Source organism: Mangifera indica, chromosome 2 (genome assembly GCF_011075055.1).
Source record: "Mangifera indica cultivar Alphonso chromosome 2, CATAS_Mindica_2.1, whole genome shotgun sequence".
Taxonomy (NCBI): domain Eukaryota; kingdom Viridiplantae; phylum Streptophyta; class Magnoliopsida; order Sapindales; family Anacardiaceae; genus Mangifera; species Mangifera indica.
Window position 1 is genome coordinate 21,190,050 of NC_058138.1, and position 18,282 is coordinate 21,208,331.

The 18,282-nt window shown below is 33.0% G+C and overlaps 2 protein-coding genes across 4 annotated transcripts; both read left to right on the forward strand.

Moving 5' to 3' along the window:
- The first annotated feature begins 833 nt into the window (after positions 1–833).
- LOC123202082 (protein EIN4-like) lies at positions 834–6,022 on the forward strand. The gene is made up of 2 exons (XM_044617809.1): positions 834–3,742; positions 5,190–6,022. The coding sequence occupies exons 1-2, from the start codon at positions 1,994–1,996 to the stop codon at positions 5,730–5,732; spliced, it is 2,292 nt and encodes a 763-aa protein (XP_044473744.1). The 5' UTR covers positions 834–1,993; the 3' UTR covers positions 5,733–6,022.
- Positions 6,023–6,818: 796 nt separating this feature from the next.
- On the forward strand, positions 6,819–15,686 carry LOC123209566 (tRNA N(3)-methylcytidine methyltransferase METTL6). Of its 3 annotated transcripts, none has more exons than XM_044627668.1 (8): positions 6,825–7,168; positions 7,784–7,893; positions 8,841–9,052; positions 9,145–9,230; positions 9,984–10,086; positions 10,252–10,394; positions 10,685–10,814; positions 15,280–15,686. In XM_044627668.1, exons 1-7 carry the CDS (start codon positions 6,956–6,958, stop codon positions 10,781–10,783), a joined length of 966 nt encoding a protein of 321 aa, XP_044483603.1. In that variant the 5' UTR covers positions 6,825–6,955; the 3' UTR covers positions 10,784–10,814; positions 15,280–15,686. The 3 variants fall into 3 exon arrangements, with proteins under 3 accessions (XP_044483604.1, XP_044483603.1, XP_044483602.1); XM_044627667.1 differs by having other exon boundaries at positions 6,826–7,168; positions 15,268–15,686; XM_044627669.1 differs by lacking the exons at positions 10,685–10,814; positions 15,280–15,686 and having other exon boundaries at positions 6,819–7,168; positions 10,197–10,390.
- The last annotated feature ends 2,596 nt before the right edge of the window (positions 15,687–18,282 follow it).

The window sequence follows — 18,282 nt, forward strand, 5'->3', positions numbered from 1 at the left end:
GCAGTTTGAAATGGTCCACAGTCTGTATGCTCCATTTGGTTTCGTCATGCATAGAAACCAACCATAATTGGTAGATTTCAATCCCAAATACAGTGACTTATAGCAGGCAGTGTGCGGCGGTGGTGGTCATGGCGGTGCTGAGAATTGACATGGACAGGTTGTTTTGAAAGGTGAGGTGGGCATGGGAATGGCGGTTTTGTGAAGAAGTGGAATAAAGTCGTTGACTGCAACATAGATTAACTATTGTGATCACAGCTGCAGTTTAGTTTAGTTTATTACAGATGATGTTGAAATGGCATGTAACCATATTGTGGCATGGAAAGTCAATCTATCTTGATAGGAAATTTAATTAAAGTTAGTCAGAGAGAGAGAGAGATTGGGGCATTTCTGGTGGGGTTTGCAGAAAAAATGTTAACAGTGTGATGTTGGAATCATTTCTGCATATCAAGACATCTGAGAGAATATTTCTAATTCTGGCTCTTCTTAATTAAGAAAAGCCTGACACTAAACTTTTATTTAATTCAGAATTGTGTTATGTACAACCTTTTGCTAATAAAATTCGATGTATTGCCATTGCCAATCCATTCAACAGGAAATTGGGATATGTTTAAGAGTTATTAATACTTACAAATCCCAATTGTTCTATAATGGGATCTGTGATCATTGGATTTATGGTAAGTTTTTAATCTTCGGTCAAAGTATAACCCTTCTTCAATTGGAAATTATCCTTAACAATAAAGGCTTTTCTAATTGTTGAATGAAACCAATTAACTGTGAGATTAGATAATATTGATAATGGGTTCTTTAATTTTTGTAGCAAGTGTTCAACCTTATCCACAAACTCATCACTTCCATCTTCCTCTAAACCAAATTAACTCACCTTAATTACAATGCTTTATCATAATCATGCACCTTTACACATAATTAAATTAAATATGCCTAAAAAAATCTCACCTTTTTAGCGGGTCATCTTCCTCCCCCTTCAAGCACCAGTCAATCATGGCAAAACTGCCATGGACAAACCTTGAATGTAACGGTCCAATCAAGCGACGCCATCCAAAACCCAACCACGCGGATCTTCTTTCCGAAATCAATTATATATTTTAATTATAATAAATGTCATACAAGCAAATAAAAATTAATTCTTTTATATTTTTAATGTGTAGATTCTTTTCACCTTCTACTGTGGATCCCCGCACTTCAAGTCCTTCACTCTGCACTATTTATTTTGTAAATAGTTGTTCTGTTTTTGGAAATCTAGCTAGCTTTCAACTTTTTCTACATTTATTTTTTCTTTTCAGCTTTCTCTGCCTAGGAGGCTAAGACTAGTCACCATTTACTTCAAGTTAGAGTCACTCACAGATAGAAAGCTCTTGTTTATTTCTTTATTTTCTACTTGCCCTTCTTTAGAGTTCTTCTTAATCTATTCTTGGTCGTGGGTAATGGGTTCTTTTCATGATTTTTTTTTTTTTTTTAGGCTTGGAAAGTTGATTTGAATATAAATATATGATTAGCTGTTGATTCAAGAATGCAGATTGATAGTAAGTTTGCTGTAGAGGCCTGAGGTCTGTGTTCTTTTAACTTGGACAGCTTTTTCGAATCTCCTTTGACCTTTACTTTCTTGTAAAGTTTGATTCTTGATTTTGTTTTAGTTAGTACTGTAGAGCTGAAGGAATCAGTGTGTTTTTGTTTTTAGATTTTTGGTTATAGAAGCTAAGACATGTCAAAGCTATTTATTTAGAGATAGAAAAAGTAGAAAAGAATGAAGTTTATGAAGATTGAGGCTGATGGATTTGTTAGATCTTGAAAATGTTGGATTATGAATAGTAGAATATTGGTTTTATGATATTTGATGATTTGTGTTTCTTTGTCGAGTTTTCTTGAGGTGAGTTAGAAAAGTAAGTATGGGGATATAGGAATATGCTATTTGTCTTTTCTTCTTTGTTTGTTGTTGTTTCTATGAATAAATTAGAGAAATAGCTACTTGGGTGCAATGTTAAGGGTTTTATTTCTTGGATTTTTTATTTATAACCTTGGCATCTATGTTTGTGCCACTGATAATGAGTACCCAAGTCGTAATTGTGATGATGAGGGTCATTGGAGTATACAAACAATTCTTGATTTTCAGAAAGGGAGTGATTGCTTGATAGCAATAGCTTATTTTTCAATACCGATTGAACTCCTTTACTTTGTTAGCTTTGCAAATGTACCATTCAAATGGGTCCTCTCATTGTTTATAGCATTTATTGTCCTTTGTGGATTGACCCATTTACTCAATGCCTTGACTTTGTATGGCCCTCATTCGTTCCAGTTAATGCTGTTTCTCACAATTGCTAAATTCCTTACTGCCCTGGTATCTTGTGCAACTGCTATAACCCTTTTGACTTTGATCCCTCTCCTTTTGAAATGGAAAGTGAGGGAGTTATTTTTGAAGCAAAATGTGATGAAATTAGGGCAAGAAGTTGGGATGATGAAGAAGCAGAAGGAAGCAAGTTGGCATGTTCGGATGCTAACTCGAGAAATTAGAAAGTCACTTGATAAGCATACTATATTGTACACCACTCTGGTGGAGCTTTCGAATACCTTGGATTTACATAATTGTGTGGTTTGGATGCCTAGTGAGAATAGAACGAAGATGAACCTCACCCATAAGTTAAGAGCAAGATCTTCAAATAATTTTCACCCTTCTATCCCAATTAATGATCCTGATGTGCTGAAGATAACAGAGAGCAAAGGGGTCTGCATTTTGAGGACAGATTCAGCACTTGGGCTTGCTAGTCGTGGTGGTTCTGATAATTCAGGTGCTGTGGCTGCAATCCGGATGCCAATGCTTTGTGTTTCAAACTTCAAAGGGGGAACACCAGAGTTAATTGATACTTGTTATACTATACTTGTTTTGCTTCTTCCAAGTGCAGATTCGAGGGTTTGGAGTGTTGAGGAAATGGAAATAGTGGAAGTTGTTGCTGATCAGGTAGCTGTAGCTCTTTCCCATGCTTCAGTTCTCAAAGAATCTCAGCTCATGAGGGAGAAACTAGGTGAACAGAATCGTGCATTGCAGCAGGCTAAGGAGAATGCACTGATGGCAAGCCAGGCAAGAATTTCCTTTCAGAAGGTGATGAGTTGTGGGATGAGGAGACCAATGTACTCTATTTTGGGCCTGCTTTCAATGTTTCACAATAACAAAATGAGCTTTGAGCAGACAAGTATTGTTGAAACCTTGGTTAAAACCATTAATGTGCTCTCAACTTTGATAAACGATGTGATGGATATTTCAGCTAACGATGATGGAAGGGTCCCATTAGAGAAAAGGCCTTTTCGGTTACATTCCATGCTTACGGAAGCTTCTTGTCTTTTCAGATGCTTGTCCATCTATAAAGGCTTTGGTTTTGGACTAGATGTTCAAAGCTCCTTGCCTGATCAGGTTATAGGTGATGAGAAAAGAACTTTTCAAGTGATTCTGCATATGGTAGGGTATCTATTCAGCATCTATGCGGGAGGGGGAACTGTTATTTTTCGGGTGTTCTCAGAGAGTGGTAGTGAGGACAAGAATGAGAAAAAGTTAATAATGAGGAGACCAAGCATACCAGATGACTCTGTGTATTTAAAGTTTGAACTTGAGGTTAAAGAGGATAATTCTAAATCTGATGGATCAAACTCTATCAAACTTTTGCCTGGCTGGGGGCAGAATAGTAATGAAATTAAGGAGCGCTTGAGCTTCAACATGTGCAAAAAGCTTGTGAAGGTGAGTCTCCCAAATACTTTGTCTATAAATTTTATTTTCCACCATTTGACATTTTTGCATCATAACATTCAAGCTTATTGGGGGCAAACATTCTATGTTAATGAAATATTGCATTTTTTTAACTGCATATGGATATGGTAAGTACCCATTTTTTGCCTAAATAGGATCATTCAAAGGTTCAATGAATTAAAAATATTCCTGCTTTCTCACTGTATTTGTTGCTGTAAACTTTTTCTTTTTCCCTTCTTTTTATTTAGTCATCAAGAGTAGGATTTCTTTGCCATAAGTGCAATTGAATCGGGGTGGAACCATTTTCTATGTATGAAATGTCCCGCAAATGTGCTCTTAGAAAATTGCTGAAATTTTGGTATTTAATCTAGCTACATGCTGAGTTGTTTACTTAAAGCTCAATATCATTTTCAATTAATTTTCCTAGCTCTTAACTTTCAGGGCATCTTTATAATGGTTTAGCTAAAGCATTTGTATGGCTTGTTCAATAACTTAGATCAGGTAGGTTTTATCTTATATAAAACTTGTACATTTACTGTATGGACCATGGATGCAAGATTGAACTGATATCTTGTTCAACAGAATGTTTTAGATTCAATGTACTGTATTGACCTTATTGTTGGTTTCTTTTTCTATCAATCTTTAAGTGAATCATTCTTCCTTTTATTTCTTGCTTTATAAACTAAAAGAAAAGTTACAGAAGTTTGTAGGTTCTCTCCCCTAAAGTTTGCGGGTTCTCTCCCCTAAAGTGGAAACCACAAAATTTAATTTTGAATTTTGATTTATTCATTCATATGTTTTTTTCTGGCTAAAGAGCCAAATAGTTTTTATTTATATACGACCGGTTCAGATGAGTCAGATAATTTTATTGAATAGAAGAATCTAGGGAGTTTTTACTTAATTTGGAGCAGACTTGATACTCATGTGAAATATTGTGCCTGTTCATTTAGTGGTTAACTCGAAATGAATCTTGATTAATTGAACACCATGATTAAACATGTGGAGTTCAGGTTGACCTACAGACCTTGATATCGATCAGATTAATTTATTTCTTTCTGTTTGACTCTTTCTGATACAACCTATATCAACCCATATAACTGGTGTATTCTTTTTAGAAACTTAATTTATAGTATGTATGGTAGATACTTGATTCATTAATAAACTGTTAAATGTGATCTCTATGGTAGAAATGCTACTTTTTTTTACATTCATCAGTTCTTAAAATAGTCGGATGAACTTTAAAATATTGAACTGTCAAAATGCTCCATTGTTGACACAGTACGAATATGAGTGACACTCTGCAGTTCATTGACAACTGCTCTTAAGAACTTTATTTGTCTTGACATTGCAATGCTTGCAATGGTATTTTAGCATCTCTCGTTATGATATTAATAATTTATGCTGTCTTTAAATTTTCTTTTGAAATGTTTATCTGCAGCTGATGCAAGGTAATATATGGATATCATCAGATCCTCAGGGCTTTCCACAAAGGATGACACTAGTTCTGAGGTTTCAAATCCAAGCATCATTTGGAAGATCCATAATTGCTCATGGAAATTCCTCAGAGCAACCAAGTTCTTATCCTCAGTTCAAAGGCCTCCGGCTAATTCTAGCTGGCGATGATGATGTAAACAGGACCGTGACTAAGAAGCTGCTTGAGAAGCTAGGTTGTGATGTAATTGCTGTTTCATCTGGGTTTGAATGCCTTAGTGCACTTACTGTAGCTGAAAATTCTTTTAGAGTTGTTGTTTTGGACCTTCATATGCCTGAAATGGATGGATTCGAAGTAGCAATGAGAATCCGGAACTTCCGAAGGCGTAGTTGGCCATTGATTATAGCCCTGACTGCAAGTGCCAAGGACCATCTGTGGGAGAGATGCTTGCAAGGAGGAATGAATGGAGTCATTCGAAAACCTGTCCTCTTACGTGGGATGGCAGATGAACTTCAAAGAGTTCTGCAACAAGCTGGGGAAAGGTTATGAAGAGGAAGATTAAAAATTTTCTTTCCTCGAGAGTGTTCCTTCACTCAGCGCACCTACAAAAGCTCAGCATAGGAATGTTAAAGTAAGCTTTCACAGCATCTGGCATACAAGATTTTACCTATTAAATTTTGCTAACCAGTTGGTTCAGTATGCAGCGCTGCCAGAACCACTTAGAAAGGATTATACCATGATGTGAAAAAAAACTCACAAGCTCAAACTGATAGTAAGGAACTTAAGTAAGAATTTCACAAAATTTAAATTATACATGCTAGAAATCTTTCTTTACTGGATTCATTTTGCCACTTTTCTTTCATTCTTGAACTCCAATTTGAGGGATTTTTAGCCTCAAATTTCATCCTTATGCTAAGCAGAAGGATTGTACGAGCCATATATGATAACCTATTGAAGGGACAAATGACTGGTTTACTTTTGGTAAATTAAATAAGAAAGCTTTAACCCATTGTTGTGGGCTTCCATGTGAAAACTTTGAGTTGTAGAGGCAGCTTACAGTTTACATTAATTCATCCATTTGATATGAACATAACAGTTGCCATAGAATAAGGCAAAATGAGCTACAAGTGTTAACATCAACCAATGTCTTTTTCAAAATCATTTAATCATATTATGATACATTACTTGTATACTCAAATTGTAAATCAACATAGTTTTATTGTTTATAAAATAAATCATTTGTCTTCGATTCAATGTAAGCCAATGAAACTTACCCAAAAAAAAATTGTAGGCCAATGAGCTTGAAAGAGAAGTGAAAGAACCAAGTCAGCAACAAGAGCTTGTGAAGCATTGAATTGCATCAATTTAATGTCCTAGAACTTTGTAATTTATGTACAAATCTTGCATTAAAATCACTTGATGAGTGATAAATAGGGGGAAAAAAATTACTGGGCCTTGTGGGCTATGTTGGACAGAATGTAGAAACCATTCAAACCTTTTGAATTGGGTTTGAATAGTCTCAGCCTCTCTCAGTCCATTCATATCCTCTGAGTCTGAGCTTGCTCTGAACATTTTGTTATAGCCTTTTCAGAATAAGCATATAAAAATTGTTGATGTTGCCATAAGGAATATTAATTCAATTAAAAAAAAAAAAGGCCGAAATTGGACATTTTTCAAAATTACGAAACAGCCCACCACGCGACCCCTCCTGTCGGGTTTTGCAAAACTTGGGAAGATTTTCATCTGCATCTATACAGAGATCGCAAGCAAATATGAGCATGAGTGTAAGAGCAGAAGCTGAAGAGTATCACTCAAAAGACTTTGAATGGGAAACCTTGGAACAAGAAATTGAAAACAACCCTTCTCTCCATTACCACTTTCTTCCATTCCCTTCTTCACAACAACAACAACAACAAAAAACTCTCAATGATTCAGATGCTTGGAGAAAGTTTCACAATCGTCACTCAGCTGGCAGGTTCTTCAAGGTTTAAACTTTAAATTATTTGTGCTTTTATTTCATAAAATTTGGTTTATTCTTCTATTTCATGTCGTCGTTTCCATTTCCCCTGGCGCTTATGTCTTCATTTTTGTAAACTGTTGCTTTTCTGTTCTTGGTAGTTTGGTACGCCATTATATTTCGGAAACTTCATTGACTTTTGAATTAATATATTTGTAGACTTCATTGATTCTGAAACTCTTCAGGACCCTTTTGTGAAATTATAAAAATCATTTCATGTAATTTATCTGAAACATACGGAGGTGTCTGCTTATTTTTCAAACCAGGTGAGTCTGCTTCCAGAAACTTTAGGCTTTGCTTTGTGAATTACGATTAAGATTACTTTTTTTCCTTCTTTTAAGAATAGATTTGGAGAAACGTGCACTGCTGCTACATGTTGCTGTTGGTACTGCTTAAAAGCTTTAATAGAAAATCTAATTTTACAAATGATACTGAGTTATCCTGTGCATCAAAATTTGTTAAATATGAGTTTTGGTATTTGTGTGTATTAAGTTGCTCGTGAAACTCCTTGAACACCTTGGGAAAATGGACTTCTATTTTATTTTCTTTTTCCAGTTATCTGAGTTTCCATCTAGTGATGCAGGAGAGACGATATTTGCTGAAGGAATTTCCTGAACTAGTTTCTTGTGGAGAATCTTCAAAACTCTTGGAAGTGGGATGTGGTAGTGGCAGTACCATTCTTCCAATACTGCAGTAATTTACAAGTTTCCTTCTGTTAGATTCTTTTTCTTCTGTCTCTTGTGTGGCACCTGATGGATTATCTGAAAATCCTATGAAATTATTTTATTGTATCCTAATTGCTTTTGTGATGGTAGTTTGAGATATTCAGAAGGTTAGGTCTTTCCATGTCTTTATGAAAAAACTTTTAAAGGTTTTTACTGTTATATGGAGCCATCCTGCTACCTTTTAGATTAAAGCTAATTCTGATGGCTTGTTGATGGAAATCCAGGCCCTTCTGCATATTTGTGATTTTTTCTCTCTGAATGATGACTTTCTTGGTTGTTTAACTTCTTATATTGGCATTTAAACAGCATTCTTTTTTATGTGAAAGTAGCTTTTGAAAAAGGTTGGATAAATCTTGTCTTGAAAGTGATTTGTTGGCAATTTTGTTGACTCGTCATAATGGTTCTTTCTGTCTCCCTGGGATCTCTGTACCAGACAATTGGATTGCAAGTATAAAGTGAGATCCATGCATTTCTTTATATCTCCTTTATTTAGACTTGGGCCTTCATTTTTCTATATTACACTGGTGGAGTTCCCCTATAAATCTCTTTGCTGCTTCATGATAGTTGGGGCCTGCTTACCAAGTTATGTATTTGTTTATTTTGAGATGTTTATTTTGTATTGTGTTTTCTTTTCATGATTCGCAAGATATGGTGGTTTGTATTATGATAGTTATTATGAGTTTAAGGCTCATAACATCCATTCCCCTGGGTTAGGTTTATCTTTTCTCGTTTTGTTTGTAATGCCAACGTACCCAAAATATATATATATATGAATGAGTCTGGTTTTTATTTTTCAGGGAAATTGTGAATAAGTTGTACATTTTCCATGAAGTTAAAGTTTGAACATGCTTATAATACTCTTAGTGTTCAATTTGCAATCCTTACAACTATGTTTTGGATTGTGTTCTTTTGTAGTGGGAACAAAGATATCATTGTGTATGCTTGTGACTGTAGCTCTGAGATTCTTGAAAGAACTAAAGAATTTGTGGGGGCCAGTGATATAGCCTCAGTGAAGAATCGATTTTTCCCTTTCTATTGTGACTTTTGTACAACTGGGTTTCCAGATTGGTTGGCCTGCAATTATTGTAGAGGAAGCCAACCACAAAAGCAGCATGATTGTTTTTCAGGTTTCAAACTTTACCCGTTTCTTCTTATGCTTTGTATCTGATGTGATTTGTATTGGCCTAGTTTGTGTCATGAATTCTGTCTGGTATTTCAGATGTTGAAGAGATAAATATTCCACAATTAACATATTTGTCGAGAGAAAGTGGCTCTTCCATTGGTGGTGTTGACTTTGTCACCTTGGTATGTGTTCTATTTACTTTAGAAATTTCTTTAGTTTGTCACCTTGGTATGTGTTTCATTTACTTTAGAAATCTCTTTAGTTTGTACAGCTGTAGTCTATACACCATTGGTAGAGCATTGCAGCATGTTCTTCCTTTTCTTGGTCTAATGTCCTTGTGATAGGAACCCAGCTCTAATTCAACTTTCAGTCACCAAGAATTTTTCAGAAAGAAGAAAACATCACAAACACTCATAGAGGATTACTGGAAATGCTTCTATACTATTTCCATTAACCAACAAAAGTACCCAACATTCGACTACACAATCTTCTTAACAAATAACAAATCTCAATTTGCTAAACTATTGCAAGCAAATACTGGCAATTCAAGAGTGCCAGATTCTCTCCTCAGCCTGGTATCTGGGAGACCAGGTTCTCTCTTACAAAAACCACAGCAACAGTTTTTTTTCTCTGCCCTTTCTCTTTTTTTTTTCATTTCCTTTTATGCTGTTTGTTTCCCCTGTTTCACATCTCATTCTCCTCACATGTTGTGGCCCCTTCCTTAGATCACTCCACCTCACCACAGAGCCTTGATTCTACTGATTTGAGTGTCATCTTTATTCTTGTGCACCCATGATCCTATCACCTTGATAGTGCTCCAGCTTGATTATTCCATGATTTTGACACCCTCAACTTCTGTATCCTATTCAATCATACTAAAAATATATTCCAAGTGATGTAGATACTGAATTTTCTTGTTTTGGGATTTGGATCAGATTTTCACACTATCAGCAGTACCACTGCAAGGGATGCCAACAGCCCTCATAGAGTGCTACTCTGTCTTGAAGCCTGGTGGGCTGCTGTTTTTTAGGGATTATGGTAATTCGTTGTTAACTTACAATATTAATTTTTTGCAGTGAATCCAAACCTTTTGAACTAGTAGTTTCTTGAATTCCTCAATGCTCAGTTTTTTAGCTATTTGAGTTTAGGTATGTATCCTGTAGTACCTGTACTGAATGATAAGTCTCACCATGATGAGCTCAGGCCTATATGACATGACTATGCTGCGATTCCAGCCAGACCAAAGAGTGGGTTTCAGGGAGTACATGCGGTCAGATGGAACCCGTTCTTATTTTTTCTCTTTGGATGCTGTGAGAAACCTCTTCGTGGGTGTTGGCTTCATTGAGGTACTAGATTCTTGCTGTTAGGATGGTGCAAATCTGTAGAATATGCAGTGCTACTGAATTGACAAAGAAACATTCTATAAAGAATCTTACATAGTTTACTTATATTTCTGTTGGTTGTTGACTGAGTTAATTCTTCTGTAGTCTTAAGACCAATTGAAGATCTGAATTTACTCACTTTAGAAGAAATTAATGAACTAAACCTATATTTTTTTTTCATATTGAAAAGCTTTTATGCATTTATTTACTTATTTTGACTAGTGCTATATTTGACTTGCACATGGTTCCTGCAGGTTGAACTTGAATATTGTTGTGTCAAGTCTTTGAATCGTCGAAATGCGAAGAGCATGCAAAGGGTGTGGATTCATGGCAAGTTTAAGAAGCCCATGTGAAGTTTTTGCATTCAGGCATCTCCTTATAGAGGTACTGTTTGAAGATACAATGCACTTTTTTTCTCTGTCAGTCAATTCTTTGTTGAAACTTCATCTATTCTTGTTATAAACAAAATTTGCCGCCTTCTTGTTGGAAAAAGGTTGTGAATTTATTTCTTCTTCCTTTTGTATATTTTTCATTGTGTAGACTCTGACAAATGATTAATGATATAAAGGAAAAAAAGTTATTATGTTTAGAAAAGTTTATAATTTGCAAAATGTAAGAAGATGCACCAATTGATCAGGTGTTCACAAAGAATAAAAAAAACCATGAGAGAAACAAATCTGTACACCTATTTTCAGCTAGTGACCATCACCCACTTGTACAAAAACTACAAATGATGCAAAATTAACCCAAAACTCCTTACTAATTCAGATGATTAGGCCTCTAGTAGTGAAATTGTTTATCAATTAGTTTATTAGGGTGAGATTCTTGTTTCTTAAGAAAACTGGAGGTGAAATGATCTCCATTCTATAACTCAGGTCAACACTTTAGAGAAGTAGATGACACTTAATAGCTAAGTGCAAGGGAGGTATCAGTTGCTTTAGTTTCCATGGAACAGAGACCTATAGTTTCAAATATCTCTCAACTCTTTTTAGGTGTTTTTATGTATTTCAAATATTACTATTGCAGTGAACCTCTGTTGCATATATCTGTATTCTTTTAACGTGTAGACCTCATTAACTGGTGAAACCACCCGTCACACTAAAAGACAAAAGGTAAAACATAATTTTTTGCTTTGGAAACTGTAAAATCTTTATCTACTAATTTGTATATTAACAATAACGTATTACTATGTGATTAGATATTTTGAATTAGAGATAAAGTAACACTTAATTACATGATGATTTATCATCATTAGTACATAAATTAGTATTTATTGTTAGTGTTCATAGTTTTGATATTTTGGGATGCCTACATTAGAAAATTTTTGTACATTAATTATGATGTGGAAGGGCCTATTGCATCACTATATAATAATATTTTAAAGCAGTTTTGAATATATATATATATATATATATATATATATATATATATATATATATATATATGTATATATATATATATATGTATGTATATATATATATGTATATATATATATATGTATATATATATATATGTATATGTATATATATATATGTATATATATGTATATATGTATATATATGTATATATATATATATATATATGTATATATGTATATATAAAATATAACCCAAGGAAAATATTTTTTGTAAGTGTGAAACTTATGATACATTTTGGATTGCTTATGGCATTGTCTACAGAACTTGAAAAAAAATTAAAAAGAGAGAGAGAGAAAGAAAGGAAAGTGGGTTCATGTTTATTTTATAGTATGATTGAACTAGATTAAGATATTATATTAGAATTTAAGATTTAAAGTGTTTTTTTTAATGCATTTGATTTTTAGTGTGTTTTTACATAAGTAATTAAAAACATTTTTGTGAGAAGTATTTGATAAATTTAATTAAGATAAAGCAATGTTTGATCAATGATTCTTTAACGTGTGCTTTATGTAAATACATAATAATGTCTTCGAGAGAAGTATTAAATAAATTTAACTCTAGATAGAAAATAATTTGATCAATGTTTTTTAATGTGTTTCTTAAATACTTAAATCGTCTTGAGAGAAGTATGCAATAAATTCATTTTTCACATTTATATATTCTTAAAAAATTCTTCTATTTTAAAGAACTACAAAACACCTAAAGATTCATAAAACTATTTTTTTGGGAAAAAAATAAAGCAAAGAGACTTGAAATGGGCCAGTTATGGGGTTCAAGAATTGGAGCTTTGACCAAAATTGTAACTAAAATCCGGGTGGGATTTCGGGGCTGAATCCTTTGAAAGCTTCACCTACTCTGCTTTTGTCGTTTTTGTTCCTTGTACACTCGCATTTTAATAATATGATAATACATAAATATCAATGTCATCCACAAAGTTTTGAATTTATCATTCCCACCCACAAAAGCTTCTAGAACACAGTGGTATCCTATTTTAGAAGAAAGCCTTTAATTATATTATTGTTAGGAAAAAGGTTGAATTTTATCACATAACTCTACGTCTAGCTAATTAAGATATGGCATTACCAACATGAAACAATTAACAATGAAACTAAATTTCTAATTGAGCAAGTAAACATTTAATTAGCTTCAAATTATTAGCTTAAGTAATATCACTTCGCTGAAATGAATTTAGACATTGAAAGTATACTCTAGGAGTCCCTTTTGATCAATTAGTATTTCCAGTTTTATATATATATAGATAGATAGATAGATAGATAATGTAGAAAGAACTATAATTGTGGGGAAGACTGAGATCAGAGAAAAGGATCTTTACAGAAAAATTTTAGTTAGAACAGTAATCACATCAACTTGAACATGCATTTGTAGTCATAAGAGTTTAAAAAAAAACGGTTGGACAATTGATCACCAATGACTTCTAGTTAGGATTTTTCCCAAATGGTCACATTCATGGTGAAGCTGGACCACCATTTGATTAGTATACGTTACATTAGAGTCATACTTAGATCCCTTTATCTGTTTATGTTAAAGAAACATCCAAAATAGGAGTCTTACCCTACAGAAGTTCAATTTCAAATTAACAGATCCTTAAAATATCGAAGATAAAAGCACTTTCTTCAAATTAATGGGGTCATACACCTTTACAGATTGCAACTCTATTAAACTATATATTCTGCATGTTAATGTATACTGTTTTGCGTCCAAGAATTGAACAAGTTGTAACCACTATGGTAATTAAAAATAATATTATAAATTACAGTGCCCACTTATAACGGTCTGACTGAAAAGTGAAAATAGGGAATGGATGGAAGTTATGGAACAACTTTGGAGAAAAAGATTCAATGAACATGCGATACATCAAGCTAGTCAGGATATGGTTTTGTGGAATTCATAAAAGTTCTTCCCCACTAATAACTTTCAAGATTTTAATTAATTCTTTTCCATATAATAAGACACAGTAAAATTGCTTTATTTATATATACTGCCCTCAGAAGTAAGCAAAAATAGATGAAAACTCTAAATTTGATGAAATGCAATGATCAAATTAACATTATTGATTAGTATGTCAGGCCAAAATTTTGTTCTTTTGACTCTGTCATCGAGTAGACATGTATAAATTTGTTTAACTAACACACATCTGTTCACAATATATAATTCTAGATTTGTGTCCCGTTCAAGGACCTGGTGTCAGCATGCAGCTGCCAAGAGTTTCCATGGTTTTCTTTGTAGACTTCACAATATATAATTCTGGATTTGTGTCTCCTTCAAGGATCTGGTTGTCGGCATGCAGCTGCCAAGAGTTTTTCATGGTTTTCTTGGTAGACTTAGCTTTAGGAGAATTGCGCAACAATTTCAGTAGAAATACAAACAAACTAAACATGAAAAATGTAGTTGTCAGCTTAATTGTTTAGAAAATGTAGAAATGCGGCCTTCAACATAGAGAACAAAACTTTAGATGATGGTTCAACTAAATAAAGATGAGATAAACACACAACTTCACTAGAGAGTTAGGTCAAATGGCACCTAATCCATCGGATGAAGACAACGTGTACTCCACGGCAAGCGCATGCGTAGAATAATATTTTTTGACGAGGACTTGTAAAAAGAAAACGCACCCTCATATTTCCACTGTTGATGCATGATTCCTCATTTTTTATTTAAAAAAATATAAGTCTGCTTTTAAATTAGACAACAACTTAGGCTTTATTGGTGGTCCGCATTTTCTTAATGCTGATTTTGCGGATTCCTTTTCAAAGTAATATAGTTAATTTGTTGTTAGACTTTACAGATAGCTTGAGCTTTGGATATGTTGGTTAAATCCACAATTAGAGAGACAAAGATGCCAAGAAAAGGAGAAGCTATTTGTTCTTATTCAATTAATTAATATGCAATTGGGAATAAAATATTAGGGCTGAGGTGGGCTCCATTTCTCTTTACCAGTAGAATGTTGTATGCAAGTAACTAGACAGTAATTATATATTAGGAATACATTAACAAAGTCATGTGAATCCATGTGAAGGGGGTCCTTTATGTTGCTAAAACTCTTGATCCTTTGAGTGTCAATTTGATCTTAGCCATAAAATCATGTTAAAGGCCTTTTCTAACCATATTATTATATTAATTTTGTATGATAATTATTGTAGTGTAATCATCATCCCACAAGGTCATTAATTTAAATTACATTGTTGATTGATTATTTTATGTTTTAGAATCTCATATCTTAAAAGACATTTATATGGCCCCAAACTTGCATGATTAGAAAAAACATATTCCCATTATTAAATTAACTTCATGTTTTATTGTGAATGCAAGTCATTAATTTTTGGCATCCCATCATAACAAAATCATTTGCATTGACTATCTTTAAGATTTGGATAAATTAATGTAATTAATATGTTCAGGACTAAACTCAGGATGTGCAAATCTGTGGTGATTCCACTCTGAGAGGTTGAAATTGCAATGTCACTTGAGAGGTAAAATGAATTGGAAACTCTACACTACTTGCATATGTAAGATGTCTGGATGCACTTTAGATTGATGCTTTGGCCTCAAAATGCAACCTCAAGGCAATGAGAAAGTGCATAAAAGCATCTTAAGAAGGTAGCCTGACCAAGCAAGAATAACACCCTTTAATAATGGCTACTATGTTGAATTTTTAAGGTCTAAATAATTGACTATATATCACTCTGCTATCTTGATCTTTTTCATTTGTAATGTTCTCCCTTCCTGATTATTCTTGTATTCATATTTACGAAATTTATGATTCTGCAAGTAATGTTAGAAGTGGTTAAATACAAATATATCTATGCTTATGAATTTAGTTATGGTCCCAGTTTGACTTTAAAATATATTTGTTTCAATTCATTTAGATATTAAAAGAACAACATTGGAAAGCATATATTTCTATATACTAATTTAGTGGATCATAATCCTAGTTTCTTGCCCATTATGCAAGTAACATGCACCTATTCTTTCAAAAGCTGAATGCATATTGAGCAAAAGTACCAGAATTGAAAGATCTAAAGGGAAGAGCTAGAAACAAACAGCTTGAAAACATTTCTGAGATTCGAGGTTTAGGGTTTAGGGTTTAACTTGATTAACCGGTTCAAACTTGGAAGAGAGATGGCTCATTCTTAAAATGTTATTCCAAAAAGGCTATTCACCTGGTCCTCTTTATAAGCAAGAGTCACATTTTAAGTGCTTGAAACGTGAATATTTGTGCTTCTTTTTGATAACTTTGGAGCTTCTCCACGTTAAAGTTTTCTTTTCACCATATCTTTATCCTTATTTGAAAATGAGTTTGTAATCTTAAACCAGTTCCTCCTCTACTGCGTTTAAGAATCCATTTGTATCCCAAAATGGAAATTGGAATTGAAACCCAATTTATTTTACACATGGATGGCTTGATTTACATAAATGTACGTATCTCAAGGTTCAATTTATTGCTATCCAAAGTCAATGTGGGGTTAAAGATTTTCATTTTCATTACTAAAGAGAGAAATTACAAGGCTTCCAACTAACTGATTAGCTCCAGTTCATTCTAATTAATCTGTCATTAAAAAATATATGGAGATTATCAAATTATTATAAGCTTGATATGCAAAAGTAATTTCCATATTCTGCCACCATATGCATCCAGTTGTGTACTCAGTTAAGATCTAGATGATACGTAATTATACGATCGAATGATTTTTAATTAAAAATAAAATAATACTCGATTAAAAGTTAAATAAATTGTTGACTCTTATATTGAGTTCAATTGGTTATTAGTTGGGTTGTATCATTGCTACGTATGTGTTTATATTTAGAGTACAATTTCATGGGTTGTTAACATAACAACAAATTTTATAAAAGGTGACAAAAATTTTCATTTCAAGAAATCAAAAATTCATTATTGAGAATGAAAAAACATTCTTAAATGTAAAAAAAAGTCGTTTTTAAAAGTAAAATATTTCGTCTCTTAATTGAATATTTGTTGTGGTGTAAGCATATCTAAAATTTCAATTTTCGAGTATCTTTTGGATATAAGCTTTTGTCATATATTAAATAATCACTATATTTTATTTATATATCTTTAAAAAAAAAAAATTTAACACCATGAATGTGACATCTCTTTTTTTTTTTGGCAAATCTCGTTGGCTTGAGTTTTTAATCATTATAACTAGCTAGGCAACGGGGGTTAAAACATTTTCCAACCTAAAATCTAATTCTATTAAAACAAAACTAATGTTACCGGAGTAAAATAATAGTTTTTCTATACAAAAAATTTGAAAAATATTTCTTTTAATAACAATATTATGAATACACACTTTTAGTATATAATTAGATATATAAATGATGTATTATTATGTGATTGAGTGTTACTTTACTTTTATTTAAAATTATCCGATCACATGATGACTTATCGTCTGTATATAAAAAATATACTTTTAAATATCTCACTTTAACATTTTATATGTAACAATTTAATTTTTTATAAGCTTGAAAGTATCCAATTTAAGTTTGGAAACTATAGTTATCACTTTTTTACTATAATCTCACCATTGCCTCCACTTTCACACCAGTTCCTCTAATTGTTGCTCACAATCAAATGGGGCATCCTATCCGACCCGCAAAGCAACTTTTATTTCCTATAGTTATTGAATCTTCATTTTGTTTTATCCATAGTAGTTTCAATGGCCAATGTTGACACACAGTCAGGGGTGTAGAGTTTCAACAAAAGATTTAAGCTTTTTATCTATTGTTTCTCGTATTTTACAAACTATGTTGATTTCTTACATAGAGTTGACATTGATGTCAGTTGCAATTGGGAGCAAGGTGGAGAGGACGTTGGAGGAGAGAAACAAATCAACATAGAAGGCCTGAAGCAACTAAAGAAAAGGATTTTGATCTACTTCCAACCAAGCATTCGAGAGAGCGAGAGGTAAGAGATAGTGGGTGTAAGAGAGATAGTGGGTGTAAGAGAGAGAGTGGGTTGCGCGGGGTTGAGATTGTGAGGTGGTTTGCTAGGATAAGGAGGAGGCAACTCAATAGCAACAGTAGTAATGGTGGAGACTGACCAAACCTTTTGAATTGTTGGCCAAACAAGAAAGGGTGAAAAAGGGATATTAATGTAAATTTAATATATAAAAAAAATTTTAAATTTTGTTAATTTAGAGTGATATAATAATTTTAAAAAGTGAAATAGTTAAAAAGATAATAATTTAACTTTTTGACGCTATATATGAATCTTTTAAATTTTTATGATTAATCTACGAATGAAAATATGTAACTTATGTAATTAGAACACGGAAAATGTTTTAAAGTCAAATTTTAACCGAGAAAAACGACAATCCCCTTACTCTAAAATATGGAAACAAATTAATTAAAATAAATAATATTATGTCAAGTAGCATAAGAATTGAAGATGATTAAGG

Bases quoted from the DNA above. Each gene is read 5' to 3' on its own strand.
- LOC123209566 (XM_044627668.1), top strand. From the start codon at position 6,956: ATGAGCATGAGTGTAAGAGCAGAAGCTGAAGAGTATCACTCAAAAGAC. The intron at 9,053-9,144 runs GTTTCAAACTTT...CTGGTATTTCAG, and splicing joins GCAGCATGATTGTTTTTCAG to ATGTTGAAGAGATAAATATT. The intron at 9,231-9,983 runs GTATGTGTTCTA...GATTTGGATCAG, and splicing joins GTGTTGACTTTGTCACCTTG to ATTTTCACACTATCAGCAGT.
- LOC123202082 (XM_044617809.1), top strand. From the start codon at position 1,994: ATGTTAAGGGTTTTATTTCTTGGATTTTTTATTTATAACCTTGGCATC. The intron at 3,743-5,189 runs GTGAGTCTCCCA...GTTTATCTGCAG, and splicing joins TGTGCAAAAAGCTTGTGAAG to CTGATGCAAGGTAATATATG.